The sequence below is a fragment of the Epinephelus moara genome, chromosome 20, assembly GCF_006386435.1.
Source record: "Epinephelus moara isolate mb chromosome 20, YSFRI_EMoa_1.0, whole genome shotgun sequence".
NCBI classification, from domain to species: Eukaryota; Metazoa; Chordata; class Actinopteri; order Perciformes; family Serranidae; genus Epinephelus; species Epinephelus moara.
Window position 1 is genome coordinate 4143775 of NC_065525.1, and position 19577 is coordinate 4163351.

The 19577-nt window shown below is 39.4% G+C and overlaps 1 protein-coding gene across 3 annotated transcripts in view; it reads right to left on the reverse strand.

The window, feature by feature from the left end:
* Nucleotides 1-1029: 1029 nt before the first annotated feature.
* chka (choline kinase alpha) overlaps nt 1030-19577 on the reverse strand; it is a 44609-nt gene continuing 26061 nt past the window's right edge. For all 3 annotated transcript variants that reach the window (XM_050072272.1, XM_050072271.1, XM_050072273.1), the window contains 6 exons: nt 18644-18702; nt 18466-18553; nt 10656-10764; nt 9568-9674; nt 9381-9462; nt 1030-5935 (listed from right to left, as the gene is read on the reverse strand). In XM_050072272.1, coding sequence (XP_049928229.1) covers nt 5876-5935; nt 9381-9462; nt 9568-9674; nt 10656-10764; nt 18466-18553; nt 18644-18702 — 505 coding nt within the window. In that variant the 3' untranslated portion in view covers nt 1030-5875. The remainder of the gene's footprint in view (nt 5936-9380; nt 9463-9567; nt 9675-10655; nt 10765-18465; nt 18554-18643; nt 18703-19577) is intronic.

Consider the following 19577-nt stretch of genomic DNA (forward strand, 5'->3'; position numbering starts at 1 on the left):
ACTGTGGTACATAGCCTGTTAATAAGGATATATTGATTATATCTAATATATGAGTGTTAACTAAAGGTAAGACCTCCTTAAGTAGCCTAGTTGGGATGGGGTCTAAGAGACACATTGATGATTTACAGTATGGAAAAGTGAGGGGGACATAGGGGACAAATACAATAGTTGCATGGGACATGTACCCTATGTACCCCGCGTCCACATTAGGCCCCTGGGCCTAATGGTAAATTCCACTCCTGATTATCATGATTATTATCATGATTTTCTCATACAGGGTCCACCAAATTATTATGCTGTTCTTGACACCCTAAATCTAACTAATATAGACTAGTGCAGGTGGTGTACAATTGCAGGGGAATTTGTTTGTCTGTTTTCTGGGGGGGGGGGTTCTTCCACCAGATAGGGGCTTTTCTTTGGGGTATCCATCTCTACATTTGCCTTGCAAATTCTTAGTTTGTGTACAACGTATCAATGACAAAGCACCTAGCTGACCCCTAAACAAGCAAGAGGCATGTGACAAATGAGACGCATATTGCAAATGTTCTGTATACATGTCCAAAGGACACTCTCAAACCTGAATAATACCGACATGTCCCACAACTTAATCAGAAAATGCTTCTTTTGATAAAATGCCTAATTTGGAACATCATTGCCTAATTTGGAATGTCAGTGTCTAATTTGGAATATCCAAACAGAATATGCTTCTTACATAACTTACTTACTTACTTCTTACATAATTATTAAACTTAGAATTGGAATAATAGTAGAATATTAGAGTGCATGTAAATGTAATCACTGTCGCCTGTGGCTACCAAAAATTCTTAACTGTTATGTATTACAAGTAATTTCACCAGTATGGTTCCAATAAGAAAAAGCTGTGCTTATCCCACGTGAGAATATGAGTTTCAAAGTATAAAAGCAGCAGTTCCCTCAGGTGCCATGGTTTGTCAGATCTGTTTTGTAGGGTGTTGATGTCATTGTTATCATGAATGCATGTCCAAACAATAGAAAGCACTGGCCAGTCTGTTGTTTTCTCTTTAATTTTTATTTGTGCAAAGCAGAAAAGTAAATTTATAGCCACAAGGTCATTTCTATGCTGCAGCAGTTCACTCATAATATTTTAATGACAAAGTACATCTTAATGAGTACGTATGCATTCAATATACCTGCATAGATAGCAAAGGTTACCATTGTGAGTCACACAATAAGTATTACATTAACACAATGTACATTCATAAGAATGATAAGGTACAAGTTTGTCATTCTTTATATGTGGATAATTTTAGCATGGCCCTCTATATTTATGTTAGTGGATTTTACATACATTATATTACATGTATAAACATAAGTGAGGGTGTTCATTCTCTTCTCTTGTTCTCTACTGGGGACAAATTACAATTTTATTGGAAGAACCAATTATATCAAAATTTCAGTTCGTATAGTCAAATATACGCAATACTGAAGGTAAGTAACATTTATGGAAAGTACTGGTTGCAGATCATGGTGTCCATTTTTTCTACAAAAAACATAAAAATAATAATGGAAAAGAACAACAATATTGAAACAGAAATAAAATGAAATGAAAGCACAGGCCAAATACATTTCAGTCATAAAAGAAAACTAAATGAATACAAATTCATGTTAGGTAGAAGATAGAGCCACTTGAAGGTACTAAAAAAAAAAAGACTAAGTAAGACACAGTAAAGACTATTGCTACATGGTGGATGTAGCAAAGATGTAGCAAAATCACTTTAAATTTGAATAGTCCTCCACTATAGTCCATTCTCAAAATACATTGAAAACTATAGGTTAAACACATTCCAAAGGAAATATAACAATGAAATATACAATAAAATAGACTTGTATGTAAATAAAACTAACATTTATACAACAGTCACAGTTCAATAACCCATCAAATGTTTACACGTGAAAATACTCCAGTACACGGTATATTCTTTTCTTTTCTTTTTTTCTGGTCCTCAGATCAAAAGTGCCAAAGTAGACATTCAAACACCTCTGGATGCTTCCAGTATCAGGTGACTATTGTGGTGTTTATTTTTGTGATCCAGCTTAATTCCCTAAACTCTGTGTACACTGTAGATCACAGTGTAGCCATTCTTACAAGAAGTCTGAGGTAATGCCTACTGTACACTTCACAAGTGTCACTTGGTGGCTTCCACACTAAATCCCAGTGCTCAGACAGGGACTATACCCTGATACATGATGCTACAAATGAACAAGAATGAACATGCATGGTCAGCTTTTGTGGTGGTTGCACAATTTTCTCTTGTCAGTCACACTGGGAATGGAGTCATCGATTTTGTGGCAAACAAACAAGTATCCACTAAAGTGTTTCCATACAGTATTATCTAATACTACCAAAAGCAGATATTATGCATTTTAAGTAACTTTCGCTGACCACTTAACAGTGATTGTACATTGTCCAATCATGGCTTAGTGATTGTAACTTGGCAAATTAGGCCCTTCCCACTTTGGAATATTTCTCCATGTTGAGCTGTTTGGAGAATGATGTAATTTTCTTTAGTCTTTTTAAACCACAAAAAAAGAACAAAAGTGCTAGGAATACATTAAACTACAATTGTTGGCTGTTAACTGTTCGCATGTCCAGCTAACTAGCTTACAACCTAAGGATGGTAATGGCGCTTTACTTCCAAGGCAAAAGAGCATATCACTGACTACATTAGTTGGCAGGGTTAGTAAAAAAAAAATCTTGTTTACAACTAGACTATTAAATGTGTAGCATTTCCCCGCTGGAGGGAAGCTAATCTTGGATGCTATCAGAGTTAGCTAGCGTTAGTAGTCTCTGTCCTGGTCTATGCTGAATTTGGGAAAGTTTGCACTTCAAGTGCAAGAGGGCATTCTGGCAAAAGATGGACCATTTGTAAATTCGGAGCACTTTTGAAATTACATCATTTGGTTATTCAGAGCACCACACTCTTGGAACGGTAGAGCGTATTCTGGCACAAACTGGACCTTTAGTAAATTTGGAGTACTACTGGTATACACCATTCACTTGTTCAGAGTACCACACTCTCGGAGCAGCAGAGCACTCTATGGCACAGACCGGACAATTTGTACATTTGGAGCACTGCTGGAATACACCATTCAGTTATTCAGAGCACCACACTCTTGTAGTGGCAGAGCGTACTTTGGAACACTCTGTCTGAAGAGACAGGGCAGCAAAGCACCAAGTGCAGTTAATATTTTTAACATTTTTGATTCATATAGAAATAGTATGCTTAATTCATATGGACAGCAGCGCTCTCATTTTAGTCTAGAGTGTTAGATTTACTAATACAGCCTTAAACTCACCATTCAGCAACATTAGCCAGTGAGGCCTTATTTTTGCCAAACACTTCATGAAAGCTATAGAACAGACTGTTTTAAAAGACATACAAGGATGTAACTTAAACTAAGCAGCAAATCAAGGACTATTAGAATGAAAAACAGTCTGATAATATATTTTTCCTTATCATATTTCCAACACTGTGACTAACTGGCTCTACACAGCAATACAAGAACATTTCTGCTCCTTTATTTCCATAGCTTAAACATGGATAATTAACTAGTAAGGACTTTTTTCCTGGGACATGTAGCTTTAGCATCAGTCTTTAAGCATGACATGTATGTATGTAGCTGTCAAGTGCATACTTAAGACCCCTTTCACAGGGATACTTGTATTAAAATAAGTTATGTGGAGAAAATTAAAAGTCAGTTGAAGATAGTATTCTTAATGAACTCATGGAGCTTATATTAGCTTGATTAGCTAGCTAGTCACAGCCCATAAAATCTGCCAGTGACAGTTGTCATTACTGCTGTCAAAATTTTTACAAAGAATTTCAAGTGGTAAATCTACCATTTTCATTGTAAATTCCAAATGTGCTATGTGAGCATGGAAAGCTTGACAGACGTGTCAGCAAAGGTAACTAAAAGGATGAGCTTTGCAAAAGGTCGATTTTAGTCTGTTCTTCATTGGGTACTGCACCCTCCTAATGTGTGGAATGTGAAATGCTAAAAAATAGATGTCTAGCATGGAAAGCTTCGCTGTTAGCATTTCTAATAAAGTCTCATAGACACTGCTACTGTAAAGGTGAGCTGAGAAGCTGGCTTGTGGTCACTGGTACTACACAGAATGGAAAAAAGAATGCTAATCATGCCAAAACAAACTTCACTAAAATGAAAGAGTCACCAAGCAAAGACAGTATCTAAAATGTAAGATGTCATGGTGTCATTTAACGGCAAAGTGGAGGCTCTCTTAGCAGCAGATGATAAATCTGTGTATCTGAGGATAATAATATAGTTGGTCCAGTTACGACTTGATGGGGTGAGGTAGAATTAGGCTGGCCTCAGGAAGTTTTGGTGAGAGATGGCAGGATTTTCAGTCTCCATCTCTCATTTTAAGCAATTGTGAACTCTTATCCCACTGCATAGGAGAACATCTAAGAGCAGAGGCTATGAGGTAAGCCTGACACACACTGTTCACAGTGCTTCACTGTTCCCCTGCTGACTTCCATTGTTACATGTGCATGAAGTAAGACTTTTACCATGCCCGAGCAGACAGCTGCCATAAAATGAGCCAGTGTGTGCTTGGGTTTGACAAGGTGATTAACACCAATGACTCAATTCTTGGTAGCAGTGGGTGGTCTTGTTCACTGATAGAAACATACAAAGCCATATTTACTAAATGCCCCTTTAATAGAGTTACTATACAGCTACAACTTGTCTTCATACATAATATATGCAAAATTCAGTCTAATGTGACCGCCTGCATCATTATTCTGGATTATAGCTACGATGATGAGGCAAGTTGGCAGTAGGCACTTTTGCCCCAAAAAAAAAACACAGCAACATCGCCAAATCCATTACCACAATAGGGAAGGGAACCAATTTTTTTCCCTCACCCCTAATACCCAATGTGTAAACTATACAGAGAAGTGGATGTACTCATCACAGTTATCCATAATAATACCATACAAGTACCAAACTTCTGTCAGTAAAACTTGAATAGGCTGAATAAAGTCACAGCCAATCAGTGTAACTGCATTATTAGTTAGGAAGCCACAAAGAACCAGAGCTCATTGTAATGGAAACACCTGATGTTTGATGCCTTTGATTTTGATTTGGTGGAGTTTAACCAGCCACCCAGTGAAAAGAACCTCAACCATTCACATATCTGAAAATACCACATAACCCTAAAGTCAAATACAACCATTTAAAAAGGAAATCAAAGAAACAGCAAGTGTGTAATATCTAGAAGTGTAGACATCAATCTGACCTGTCAATATAATCATGATTTCACCAGCCAACAAGTCAGTCCAACAGTAATAGACAGGGCCAGCTTACTGGCACATTGAGGTCTATATATATAATATACATAGTTAACAACTGGCTGCTTCACTAAGCAGGAATCTACCAAGAGAAGTTCACATTTTGGTTATTTCCAACAGAGCATTTCCATAAGGGAATGATCAACACATAAACATTGATGCAATGTCAACATTTCCAATCTAGCTGTAACCCAAATCCACCTCTCTCCTGCTCAAAATGTAACCCTCATGTTAGTAATATGGTTTGAACAAGGCTGAAGCGGAGAGCAGGTCTGACCAGTGATGAAAGATGGTTACACAGTGTAAACTTTGAGCTGCAATGGATTGTGGGGTGTACCTTAAGCACCTAGCCACATGCTCAGGTTTTGGCTTTGGTCAAACACAACACCAACAGTAGCTAGCAAATCCTCTCAAGGCAGGGAGTGGAAATAAAAGCATGGATGGTGGAGTCTTTATCAGCCTGTATGTCCTCTTCCTGCCATTTGGCTGAGCATGTTGTCAGTCCGTCCAATCATTTTTCTCCATTAGACAGCCCAGATCTTCTTCTGCTGGAAGTAGGCATCAAATCTGGCCTGGGCATACTCCTACAACACAGTCAGTGAATACATGAATATACAGTATATCCACAAGCACTATTGTGAACATTGTAAAGTTCCAAAATAAAATTTGTTGTACTCCAATATTTAACATGGCAAATTAAGCATAACAATACATTGAGCATAGCGTTAGTTCAGGCAGGACATGTCAAGCTCAGCCCACATCCCAGCTACATCAGCTAATCTCAAGCAGCCCAATCAACTGATGAAGCAGACGATTGATGGAAGGGAGTCAGCTGATAGATCACATGATTCCTTTCTATGCAACCAATTGGCAAATCTCATTGAGGATGCCCTACTTAAACTGCTTTGGCCTGCCTACTGATGCTGCTTCCTCTGCAAGCCGCTTTGCAACCCGCCTCCATCCCAGCTCCTCCTTTTCATGTTGTGTTGGACTGATCAGTGTCATTTCTGTTTGTCATTGATGCTTGCTCTGTTCTGTTCCCAGGGGTCTTTGCTGCTGCTCTCCCTGCGTTAGGCTTTCCATGTAGGTGCATGGAAGTGCAGGGTGGTTGCCTTCTCTGCTTCAAGCTTTTCTCATTTGCGTGTGGAAGGGCAGAGAGGTGTGCTCTCTCTGCCTTAGGCTTTCTGCGTAGGCCTAGGAAAGGCAAATTATGGCCTTTGAGCAATTGGAGGAATTTTAAAGCGAAATGGAAGCAAGCACTTGGCAAGAAAAGGTAAAGTCAGAAAAGCAGATCTCTTTACATCCAGATTAAACTAGATTTCAGTTTTGGGTCTGTATGTCTCCGTGAACCAGTCAAGATTCTCTTCCAGTTTACATCCATCTCTGTGAAAACATGGATACTTCACACACATCGTCTCCCCAGCAGCACAGACGATCTGTACAGTCAAGTCAAGTTTCAAGGTGGACACCCAAGGTTAGTGTCACTGGTTCAGTAGCTGACCAAATACCTCCCCTTCTGTTCCTGAGTATGACGTTGAGTAATGGCCAGAAAAGTGTTTTATGCAGAACATTATGATTCATTCTAACCGCTTCATCCTCTTGAAGGTCGCGGGGGGGCTGGAGCCTATCCCAGCTGACACCGGGCGAGAGGCAGGGTACACCCTGGACAGGTCGCCAGACTATCGCAGGGCTGACACATAGAGACAGACAACCTTTCACGCTCACATTCACACCTACGGACAATTTAGAGTTATCAATTAACCTAGTCCCCAATCTGCATGTCTTTGGACTGTGGGAGGAAGCCGGAGTGCCCGGAGAGAACCCATGCTGACACGGGGAGAACATGCAAACTCCGCACAGAAGGGCTCCCACGCCCGGGATCGAACCGGCAACCCTCTTGCTGTGAGGCGAGAGTGCTAACCACCACACCACCGTGCCGCCCAGAACATTATGATGTCACAGTGAAGTGAAGTTGGACCTTTTGGATATAAAATGTCATCACTTCATCATTTTATCCTATTAGACATTTGTGTGAAATTTGTAATAAATAGCATATAAATTCTTGAGTTATAGCCAAAAACATATTTTGTGAGGTCACAGTAACCTTGACCTTTGACCACGACATTCGAAATATTGACTCCCTTTCCATTTTCAAATCCCGTCTGAAAACACACCTTTTCAAGCTGGCATACTCAGTCTGATTTAATAGAGACACACAATCTGATGATGCTTTTATTATGATTATTTTATACCTAGTGTTTATAATTATGATTTGGTCTAGTCATTTTATTAACTTTTATTGTATATTACTGAATTGTTTGATTTTATGATCTATGGATACATTGCTACTTGTTTTGTTTACTGTGTCTTGTAAGGTGACCTTGAGTGTTATTATTATTATTATTACCAAATTTCAATCAATTCATTCTTGATTCCAAATTAGAGGAAACTACCTCAAGGACCTTTGAGATATCATGTTCACGAGAATGAGATGGATGCAAGGTCACACTGACCTGTACCTTTGACCACCAAATTTTAATCAGTTCATTGTTGAGTCCAAGTGAATGTTTGTGCTAAATTTGAAGAAATAACCTCAAGGCGTTCTTGAGATATTGTTTTCACAAGAATAGGATAGACAGTGGACACCTGGATGGACAAACAACATAAACAAACAAACGTAATGTCTCCTGCCTTGGCTATTGCTGGTGCAGAGGCATAAAAAATCATCATACACTGCAGTGTTTCCCATACATTGACGAGACTATGGCGAGGCAGCGGCACCAGTCCCGGGAGGAGGGTTATCTCCCAGTTTAGTGGGGACCTCCGGAGCGTCTCAACGCACACAACGTCTGCTCCGATCAAGCCTTACTCAAGCGGCCACAGCAGCTTCCTGCTTCCTGCTGCTGCAGTAATAAAAAATAAGACACTACTGCACTTTTGAATGGCTCATTTCACTTTAAAAAACTCAGAACTAGGTTCAGTTGACAAGTAAAAAAGAAATATGCACATGGTGCCAAACAGAGTTAAAATATCACAGAAGTACTTTGATGTTGAGTTACCACCTACAAGCTGGGCACACAGGTGCAGCTAATCAGACTGACAAATCACCAAAGCTGGCAAAGCACTACTTTCGAGTGAGCAAATGACCACAGGCCCATGGATGAAACTGAATCGAAGAAATTCTCCACAGCACTTGCTAAATGGGTGGAAACTGACTGCAGACCAGCCAACATTGTGGAAGACTCTGGTCTAAGGGATGTTCTCAGGTTGACGTGTTGTGACAAGTCATATGCATCAATGTCGCAGGGAACAATACTTTCACACAAACAGGACCTGTACAAATCAGAGAAAGCAACTAAACTGGAACTCCTGAGAAGTGCAAATTCTGTCGCATTAACAGGGGATCATTGGGCGTTAGTGAGCAATCAAAATCATATCGGAGTAATGGAACACCTTATTGACACTGACTTGACATTGCACTGCTTTGCTTTAACGGTTCAACATACAGAAAAAAAACTATGCTGAAACTTCTCTGAAAGGTCAAGATCATAAAGTAAATTTCTTTGCATTTGATTCCCAATCAAAGCACTCAATTGCTTCACCTTGTTAGTATGGACTTCAAAACTGTTTAAAATGCAAAAATTCTCTCTCTCTCTCTCTCTCTCTCTCTCTCTCTATCTATATCTATATCTATATATAGATATAGATATAGATATAGATATAGATAGATAGATAGATAGATATTATGTCACCCAGAGAGTTATGACAAACCAACAGCCTTCCCTCTGTCTGTCTCTGTGATCTATTGTCAGGCTGGCTTGACCTGATATCCTCTGACCTGGTGTTATCACAGTAAATATTGATACTGCATCACCCTCCAGGACAAAACTGCTCATGTCTTCTTGACTGTCTTTAACTACCACAGCTTACAGAGGGTAGTATATACTGCATTTTCTCCTTCATACGTTACAGCATTTTAAAGTTAAAAACAAGAAAAGCTAGTGGAAAAGTAATAAAACTTTTCCTCACCAGGTATCCAAACTTGATGGTGGAGAGCCGGGCCTGGATGATGGACCACAAGCCCCAAAAAAAGTGGGACGCCAGGGAGAACCTGCATTTAAAAACAAATGGTCACTTTGTTTAGTACTTTTTTATTCTTGGTCTTGTGCTGTGTCACGTTTTGCCAGGTCACACTGTGTCCTACATCTGAGCCTACCTGTTGACCTCTATGTGCAGCTCCTCCTTCAGTTTCATTTGGTCCTCCTCACTCAGGTTGTCAAAGCCTCGATCAGACTCACGCAGGTAGCTTTCAATGAAGTGCAGCTGTACAGAGATATGACAAGTCCAAATCAGTCAGCAGTCAACAAATAATAATTAACTGAATAAGATAAGACCTCTCCTTGTACCAGACTAGGTTACACACTAACAAACAGACCAGATCAAGCCAAAGGTAAAGCAAAATTCATCACGTGAATCATTGAACGTTCAATCGTGCTCGTCAATTTAAAGGAGCCGCAAAGCGGACTACTGGCTTGAATGCAGCGTAGTTGCTGCTTGCTGTTGTCCAGTCAAAAAGCTCATAGTTGGCCAACAGAAAGTTATGTTTGGTCAATGAAAACTCCTCTATTACTAACATTACACGCTTTAAAAATCACGAGACCAACTAACTACCTCCGCAACACGGTCCCAAGCCTCATTCTTTTTATTTTGGTCTCTGTAACCGAACAGCGACACATTATAAAGGACTGAGTGGGCGCGAATGCAAGTAATAAACTTCTGGATATCCATTGTCGGAACAAGTGTGCTGTAGGAACCAAAGTTACATGGCTTGTTCTCTGGGACCCGCTTCATCGAAGTACATCAGCATTCTGATTGTATGCCGCCAAACCGCATCAGAGCTCATTACCATAAAGTTAAACAAGTTAACTCCGCTCCGGTCGCTTTGGTCGCCCAAGACACGCGGCTGATGACAAGATCGCCCAAGTCGCAGGGCTCTCATTAAAAATGAATGACTTCCGCCGCTTTGGAAGCTCTGGTCACTGTTGTTTTGAACGTACAGTTAGAATAACAATCTGAGCCTGTCAGTGGCAAAAACAAGCACTGTTAGTGGATGTAAATTGACAGTGCATAATTGCCCGTAGGGATTAGATTGCAGCCTATTTCAGTGCTGTGACTGCAGTGGTCTCTCTCAATACTGGACCAGTGTCAAAACTTGTCTCCATTAATCATTGAGATACAGAAACATGGGGAAAAAGGGTCCACAGGGAAAACTACCAAAGCTTCCCCTTAACATGTCATACACACCTGCTGGGCCTTTGTAGGGTAGGCCTGAGCATTAACTTTGAAGAAAGGAAACTCCTCACAGTTGTAGTCGTACATCCATTCACAGAAATGGTTGCCAATATCGAACCCCCTGCAAGATGAAGAGAGACTGATGATGCATAATAAATAATAAATAAATAATGAATAAATACTCTATGTTTGACATCTTGTGCCATCTATTGAGGTCTGTACAGCATAGCTCAGTGTATCTTGACAGTTTGAAAGAGCTAAATTGAGTTACTTTCCCTTTGCTTTTTTTTTTTTTTTTTGCTGTCCGGTCAGCTGCACTGAATACCTGTGTTTTATGGGTTAATAGTATGTAAATCCTGGCTCGTTCTTTTCCACCCAATGAAAACCACTGCTATCATCAAAGATGATGATAGTTCACTTCTGTTTTATGAGATGTAGTGAAACAATGTCAATTGTGGAAAATAATCATAGACAATATCGATAATTGGGTAGCTTACACTACTATAGTCTTTATTCTGATGCTAATTACGTAGCACGCCACTTAAAATTGTATACCATTAGACAGAAACTAAAGACATCACTGTGGTATCTTGAAATGGGCAGGAAACAGATGGAGGAGGTGTTAACTTAATATTAGCAGCAAAAGGCAGGACTAGGAAATTACAAGTAATAGAAATGGATCATGACCATGACCATGACCCATAGCTCATGACCCATAGTTCATGACCATAATAACCTGTCACCTATGGTCATGAGGTTTGGGTAATGCCCAAAGAAAAAAGTCACGTATACAAGCGGCCGAAATGAGTTTCTTCCGGAGGGTGGCTGGGCTAAGCCTTAGAGAAAGGTTAAGGAGCTCGGACATTACTAATTTGCTATTAATTACTATTTGCTATTGTAGTGTATTATCATTTACTCTGAAGCTTTGGAACAGATGACCAGTAAGGGGCCCAGGGTTAAACATTTACTCTGAAGCTTTGGAACAGATGACCAGTAAGGGGCCCAGGGTTAAAAGCATATATGGTCAGGGTCAAGAAGATATTTATGGCCCAAGGTGTAGGTTTGGTGAAGTCCAACTAGGGTGACTCTCTGTTGTCTGTTTGACTTTGTCTCACATTTCACAGAAACAGCGAGTCTATATAATGGGAGTAATTTGGGACTGTTTTTCAGAGCAGTTCACATTGGCCGAGAACCCTCTCCAAGCATTCTAGATGCTTGATAGATGCTGTACTTCTTGTAATAAACCTTTTCTTTATGCAAGCAAGATGGTGTCATCGGAGTCTCCTTCATCACCTTCACATCATCGCTATTTAAGAAACAACACTATGTTAAGACATAGTGGAGTACTGGCGTCTTAAGCACAGAATGAAGTTAGGCTTCCTGTGTATGTGTTGTAATCGGCGCTTCTCTGTGGATCGTTGTGGTAGCTGTGCCAGCAGCTGTGCATGTTAGTGCGTATGAGTACCTGTGAGTGTCCAACTGGCTAGCTCATTGCCACCACTTTGCAATACCCTTATACAACAGAACCTTACTGCTGATGTCGGGATGGCGTCATCTGTTTTCCCCCAGATAATTTATTATTATTAATACATAACTATAATAATCATTATAAGTCAAAATGACCCTTAAAAGTATGAAAACAGAAGGGTTATTTTTAGCGGAACAAATGTTTTATAACTATAAAAAACTTAAAACCATGTGTGTAAAGGAATTATGTGTAAAAAGTAAAATAAAGTTAAGATTGAGCACCACAACCCTACTTGAAACCAATTTTTAAAATGGAAGTTCCCCTTTTAAAAAGTAAGTAAAATTACTGATTTTCTGTCCAGTTGCATTTTTTTTTTCAATTTTGTAGATAAGATAACCGTCAACTTTAATATCATGGTACACCTTAAAATCAGTATGCTGCTGCAACCCTAGTTAATTTTTAAAACTTGCCTTAAAACCTACTTTTACCCCTTGGCTTTCAACTCAGTATGAGACATTGATTCTCTTTGTTTTTATTGCTTTTATTGTATGAAATTGTTTTTATTTGTTTCATTACTTTTATGGTATGACTGTTGTTTTTACTTGTGTCATATTGTACTTTGTAGTTGTGTTTTATTGTTTTGATTCATTGTGTTATTGTTTGTTTTTATGTCCTATGTTTTCATATTTTATTTACTCTTGATGTACAGTACTTTGTTTCAGCTGTGGTTGTTTTTAAGGTGCTTAAGAAATAAAGCTGGATTGGATTGGATTGGATTGGATAATGTTAGCTCTGTCAGCAATGTTGCCATTTTTAGCACTCTTTATTAAGTTTGCATGATAAGCTATTAGCCACCTGCTCAGTCACCTCCATGTTGAGAACCGTGTGCAGACAAAACCACCCCAGACTTTGAATCACACAGCAGATCTGAATATCACATACAGCTCATTTAAGAGTCTACAGCCTTGCTAGCAGCTCTGAGGATGCACTCATAGAGCTAAATGCTAATGTCAGCATGCTAACATGCTCAATATATTAGTTTTTTTAAACCAAAGTCTTGGACAGACACAAATTCTTGCCTGCGTCTTTCACTATGAGGAAAGTCATGGAACCACCCAACAAATAGGGATACCTGTTTTAAATTTAATATTAAAACACCCAATAGGCGACTTGTTGCAATATTTCAGTCTAAAAAGGGGGTTAAAGCAGTGAGGGGCCTCTTCAGGCAAAAAGACATGATAGACATATTTTTAGATTCTGTCAGTACATTTACATGCACAGTTAAATCGAGCTATGGTCATAGCTCCACTAGGCCATTTAATCGGACTACTGTCCTTTTCCCAGTATAGAAGCCTGGGAGCGGAATCGAATTATTGATTGAAGCATGTCCAACTCTGCTACGAGGTGGCAATATGCCCCCTTTCAGCTTATCAGTATTGGACCTTTTTCTTGTTGACCTATTACATCACAGACCAAACAACTGACAAACAAGTAAACTACGGTTAGCTAGCGTCCTCTTAAATCCAGCGTCGTCCAGCTGCTCCGCCATTTCTTAAACAGGTCCCCATTCCGGGTTTTCTTCCCATCCATGTATTTAAAATATTAAACTCTTTCAGCTGACACAGCATGAACTGTGTCTCCTTGTCCATCCAAAAATGCAGCTGGCTCTGGATGGAGATTTCGCCATGTTGTTATTGACTTCTTCCTCTGTTACACATTTAATGCTATGTGTCTTCTGGGTCAAAGCCCTGGGCAGAAACTATGGTGCATGCGCAGAGTGTCTGGGGCAATTTGGGTCCGATTTATGTATACCAGCAGGAGTAAGTCAACTCCCAATTGCATTATCTGGGTGTGTTAGTCGGACTTTGAGAAATTCTACTGTATTTGGTACCATTTCAGTTGGACTAACATGTTTACATGTATTTTAAAAGTCCGGTTTTAGTCACACTAACACAATTAATAAATTTTCTATGTCATGTAAACATACTGAGTCTGACTTAAGTCCACTGTAAATAAATGTCCATAAAATGCCTGTTAGAATTAAAAGCCTGTTTTTTTTCTTTCACCAGATATTAGAGAATTTACAGAAGCTACTTAAGAGCAAATGAACTGTGGATGTATGTGGTCATGCCCTAAAGGAGCCCTTTCATATGTTGATTCCCACACTGTTATCAGGAGCCAGGAATCGTCTCCATCACAAAATCTTCTATTGCTCTGAGGGTGTCTATGAATTGGATTCATCCCCTTCTGTTTCCACATCCAGCTAATGTCGGTCAATGAGAGAAAAACAAAAAAACATGGTTTGAGTGTCTGTGTGGTTCCATTTGTAGTTGTGTCCTTCCTGTACATATATGATGGCACATGCACTCCCATGGTTGGTGTGTGTGTCCAGTGGGTCACGTGGTAGCTGTGCAACATATGAGGAGACTTAAAGGGGCCCGGTGAAAGGAGCTGCAGGGGGGGTGGGAGTGTTTCCGGTTGTGTGTGTGGGAGAGAGAAAGAGAGAGACTTTGTCCGAGATCAACAGTGAGCCAAAGCCACTGTATTCTACGCTGTTTCCCATAAATGCACCACCCACAGGAATTTACACACTGAGGCACAAACACATCTGAAGACACCTAAACGGTGCTGAAAATAAACACTTCTGATCTAGATCATCACAATCCCATTTTCTATTCCATTCTAGTCTGGTCTACTCCCAGTCCTTTGTGCACAACTGCAGTGGAAATCCACAGCACCATCCTCTCCATTATTAACACTGACAGGTCTGGATAAGGTCTTTCCATTGCCTCCATCCTGTGTGTCCTCATTGGCCTGCCAAACTCCAGTTACATAACAGCTGCAGTGAATATTTCAACATAGGGGAGGTGACCATGAAGGCTGACTGCTAGAAAGAAATATCTTGTTTTCCTTCAGATTTTGCTTCCCGTCTGGCTCAGTATCTGGGTTATACTATTTCTCTTTGTCTCTCGCTCTCTCATTTACATTCCTCCTCACTATCAGACTCCCCCACCGTCCACCCATCACTCTCTCTCTCTCTCTCTCTCCAGTGCAGAGCCAAGGTTAGCTGGGAGGCAAAGAACTGGCAAGAGGATGAGGAATAGTGACGCAGCAGTTGCAGCTGAAGGAGATTTAAACATCAGCAGTGCCTGTCAGTCTGGAGAGAGCATTTGGATCAGTCACTACTTGGTGAACTGCTTTGTGTTTGAACCACTGAAGTCACTAATTAAGTGTCCATATTAGATGAAGGAATAATGAGGAAACAATCACAGGAATAAATTGTGTAAAATAGAAAAATGGAACAATAATATGTGCAATAACAGATGAACTTTTAAAAATGCATTATGAAAAGTAATTTTATCATTTTCTCATAACAGTTTTATAGGACATTTTTATTTAAAATGCCCTTTGATGCCCATAATGTCACAATTTATTATATCACTTTTTATGGCTGTGATGATGTGACTGCCCTCTCACCTTTCAGCTAATCATATTTCCCCCTGTGTCATAGCAAACTCAACAATAGTTTAACTCTCATCCTGCCAACATATTTAATATACAAGGCCTAAATGAGGTCCCTGGGGACCCCAAGTATAAACTAGTGGTAACTTTCAAAACATTATTAGTTATGTTATTAATGTCATCTTACAAATAAACCCCAAGAGATTACTATTGTTTTGGGAAGTTGCAGTTAATTTGCATATTGTACAAAACAAAAATTATATAATTTTCTTTAATACAAATCGCAGCTTTTAACCCAAATGTATTATTCACCCTTAAAAGTTAATAGAAACCCTTGTGTCTGTATGATCCTCTGGCAAAATAAAAGCTGAATGAATATTATGTTAATGTAGGCTTTTCAGTTTGTACATGAAGTAAATCAGAACTATGAACGGCACACACTGTAGGCAGTTATAGCACATGATTTGGCTCAGGCTGTGCTCAGGGTGTAGTGGCATGTGGCAGGAAGAGCAAACATTTGCTTCCTTCCTGCCTGGGTTTGGGAACAAAAAAAAAACATCTTTTTTTGAGTAGATTTACTAGGCAAGCATTAACAGCAGCAGGTGAAATTTTCCTTTAATTGATCAATGAAAAAAGTTAGTTAAGTAATGTATCTCTGACTTACCTTCATGGAGAACAGTATTTTGGGTCATAGAGCACATTAGAAAATCTGTGTCTGTCTCCCATGGCAAACATGGCCACAATAAATACAGTAGTTCTATTTCTATTTAACTTCCACTAAAACTGCAGAGGCACAAGCAGATACCTCTGACTGGGGTCCCCAAGGGCCCCAGTGCATTGGTTCTTTTAAAGCACTAATTAAACAGAAACAGGAAACAGTGATATGAAGTTATCATGAAAAAATTGATTAACAAAGTCCTGAAAACCTGGAATGATAGAATAAAGCACCTGAAGAACCGCTGAGGAAACAAACTGCTGCAGAGATAACTGCTTTAACTAGCCAGCTGCTAACGGCTGTTAACCCTGTCTCTCCACTTTGATGTGCATGTTAGGCTAAATAAAGAGATGAAGTTACTGTGTCTGAGTTTACTTAAACAAACAAATAAAAGGCATGCTCGTCTACTGTGTTTTATGTCGTTTACATGGCTCTAATCTACTGGCAATGGGAAAAGAGTCTACAGCCTTTTTTTTTAACATATTTTCCCATGTTTAAAAAACTCACGTACACTTGCTTTTTTTTGGTGAAAAAGGGGTATAATTGGGTATAAGCACATTTAACCTGCTAATAAGATACTGTGATAAACCTAACAGCAACAAAAATTTCTGAGGGAATGGAGGCAGAAGTTGAGGTGGCTAGAAAGAAGAATACAGTTGAAAGTATGTATCATAGGTTTTCTATAATGTTTTTATTGCAGACATGAATGGCTCAGGGACAAAACTGGGAGGGAGGCTAGGGAGGGAGAGGGTGTATGATGAGGCAGAGGCATAGGGAGGAGACTAAAGGCCCGAACATACTCGGGCGTACTCTAAGTGGAGCGGACTCCGCAAGGAATGTCCACAGTCATTCGGGCTTTCATAGTCGAGCGCACTTATGTGCAGGCCTTAAGAATCTGTAAGACAATATATGCACTATATATTTACAAAGAGCTTGAGGTGTCTCAGTTAATTACGTGAAGATTTGTTAAGTTGCGTTAAAGTGCTTCTTTAGTGTTGCTTTTACAGAAGTTTACATTTGGGCAACCAACATTGTACTTTGGCCACCAAATTTAGGGGCTTGGTAGCTTTTGGGGTCAGTGCTTAACCCTGTAAAATGTGTCATGTGAACCAGAAGCAAAAAAAAACAACAACACTACAAATATCAATTTAATTTACTGATAAACTACACAAATTTGTCTTACAACAGTACGCAGTGTATTTTCTGCAAAAAGTGGCTTTGGCACATGCTAAGGGACAAAAACAGAAATGGCTTGGCTATTGTTTAATAGTTTATTTTTTTCTGTTTTATTATGTAGAGGTCAATGAACAAAATAAAACGTTCAGAGGCCAGATAATTTACAGCACTAGATTCATGTAGACATTTTCTAATTTTTCCATATCCATTTAGCTGCTTATTTCATGGGTTCTGGTGACCACCACAATACTATATGTTTATTTAAAGACTTCTTCTTTAAATCATTTTAAATTCCATTCAGTGCACATGGCAGAGATGACAAAGCGCTTAACACATAATAGCCACAATTTTAAACTGGTTGGCTCACAGGGCATAAAGAGAGATCACCCCCTCCTGCCGAGCTGACTGCAAGTTACCAGCATTGGGTAAAATATCAAATAAATCTGAGTTATACAGAGTGTAATAGGAAGGTATGTTTAGCCAAAAAGAATAATTTACCTTAAAAATCAGACAAAGACGGCCAAAAATGTCCCCTTGATGTTTTTTAAAGTTAGTCCTTAAAGAATAAAGCAGGCAATATTCTATATTTCTGTTAATTTTAACAAATCCTATGAAAGGACCAAAACCAAAAACGTGTCAACAAGTCTGTCATTACTTTGTGACTGCCCTTTGTTCCTACAGAAGACAAACATCTTTAAAAACAGGTCATATATTTATAATTTCATTTCTTTTCTAAATGCTAAGTCATTTTGTAAGGGACTATTTTCACCTGCGGATTAATACACATTTGATAATTATGAGCACTAATGAGACAGTCTGGCTGCATAACACTGTGTTTGGAATTGAACAAAAATGAACTACAGTGCCCATGTTCACTGTAATAAAGGAACACATCCCCCAGTGCAACAGGGTTGTGTTTTTAATAGTTGTTGGATAAACAGACAATACATGTGAGTAGGATCACTTCATCAAAACCTGTGATAGAGTAGTAACTAACTTACCTGTAATTATAGCTGCTGTACTCAAAGTCAATGAGCATCAGCTTCTGTTTGTCTGAGCTCTGGCGGCCCTTCAGCAGCAGGACATTTCCTAAAAGCAATGTGAAAAATAGTTATTCTTTTATGAAAGAGAAAAGCAAATGTACAGCATATAGGGGCCATCAGCGTTGATATGCATTACCTTCTTGACAGTCGTTGTGGCAGAACACTACAGGAGAGTGTGTAGACTCCAGTAGAGACCTGAACATACAAAGGTCAGAAGTCAGAAGATGATCAATCAGCTGGGTTTCTAGAGCTCCTTGTTTCATCCCACTCCCTTTATGCACAGAGATGGTGCTATAGAGCTGCTATGAAGTCCCTTCTTTATCCCACATTTGAATTTTTACACAGAATCAAACAATGGCAGCATCTTGTCGCTCCATTGTGTGATTTTAGACAGTATGGCAGCATTGCAGAATCATTACAGGGATGACGGGTGTGTCATGAAACACAGCAGTGTTGGCCTCAAGTGTGACATATAACACACACATCAGCAGCCCTTCATAAACAATAAAAATAACATGACAATAACAATAATTTACTATCCCTGTTATATAGCAGCTGATCTTGTCCTTCGCTGGAGGGTAAGGAGCTCCTGGAACCAGTTTGCAGACATTTTCTGTCACAGTTCTTCTTCTTTTAGTTAGCTGCTAACTCCTAACAGCTATTTTTAAATCTCCTACAGTGGGTTGCACTCACAACACATCCGCAAAAATTCACACCCATTATACAGAATGGCGAGGCAGAAGTTAAAAAAAATCATGCAATGCCAGCAAAAGTTCCTCAAAGAAGTTCCAACAAGAAGTGGTTTGATCCCTTTACCTCGCAGATTGGTTAACACTCACAGTGCTAAAGACTTGAAGCCAAACCTTCACAGAGTGCCGTGTGATTTTGTGACTATGACATATAGCATATATTGAGTTAGGAGTGTAACAATTAGGGCTGTCAACGAATATTCTAAATTCGAATTTGAAAAAAAAATGGACCTTCGAATGTGAAAATTGATATTCGATTATGGAGAAAAAAAAAAACACCACCGCAGCTGTCCTCTTTGCGAATGGGCGTTGGCCTGGGCC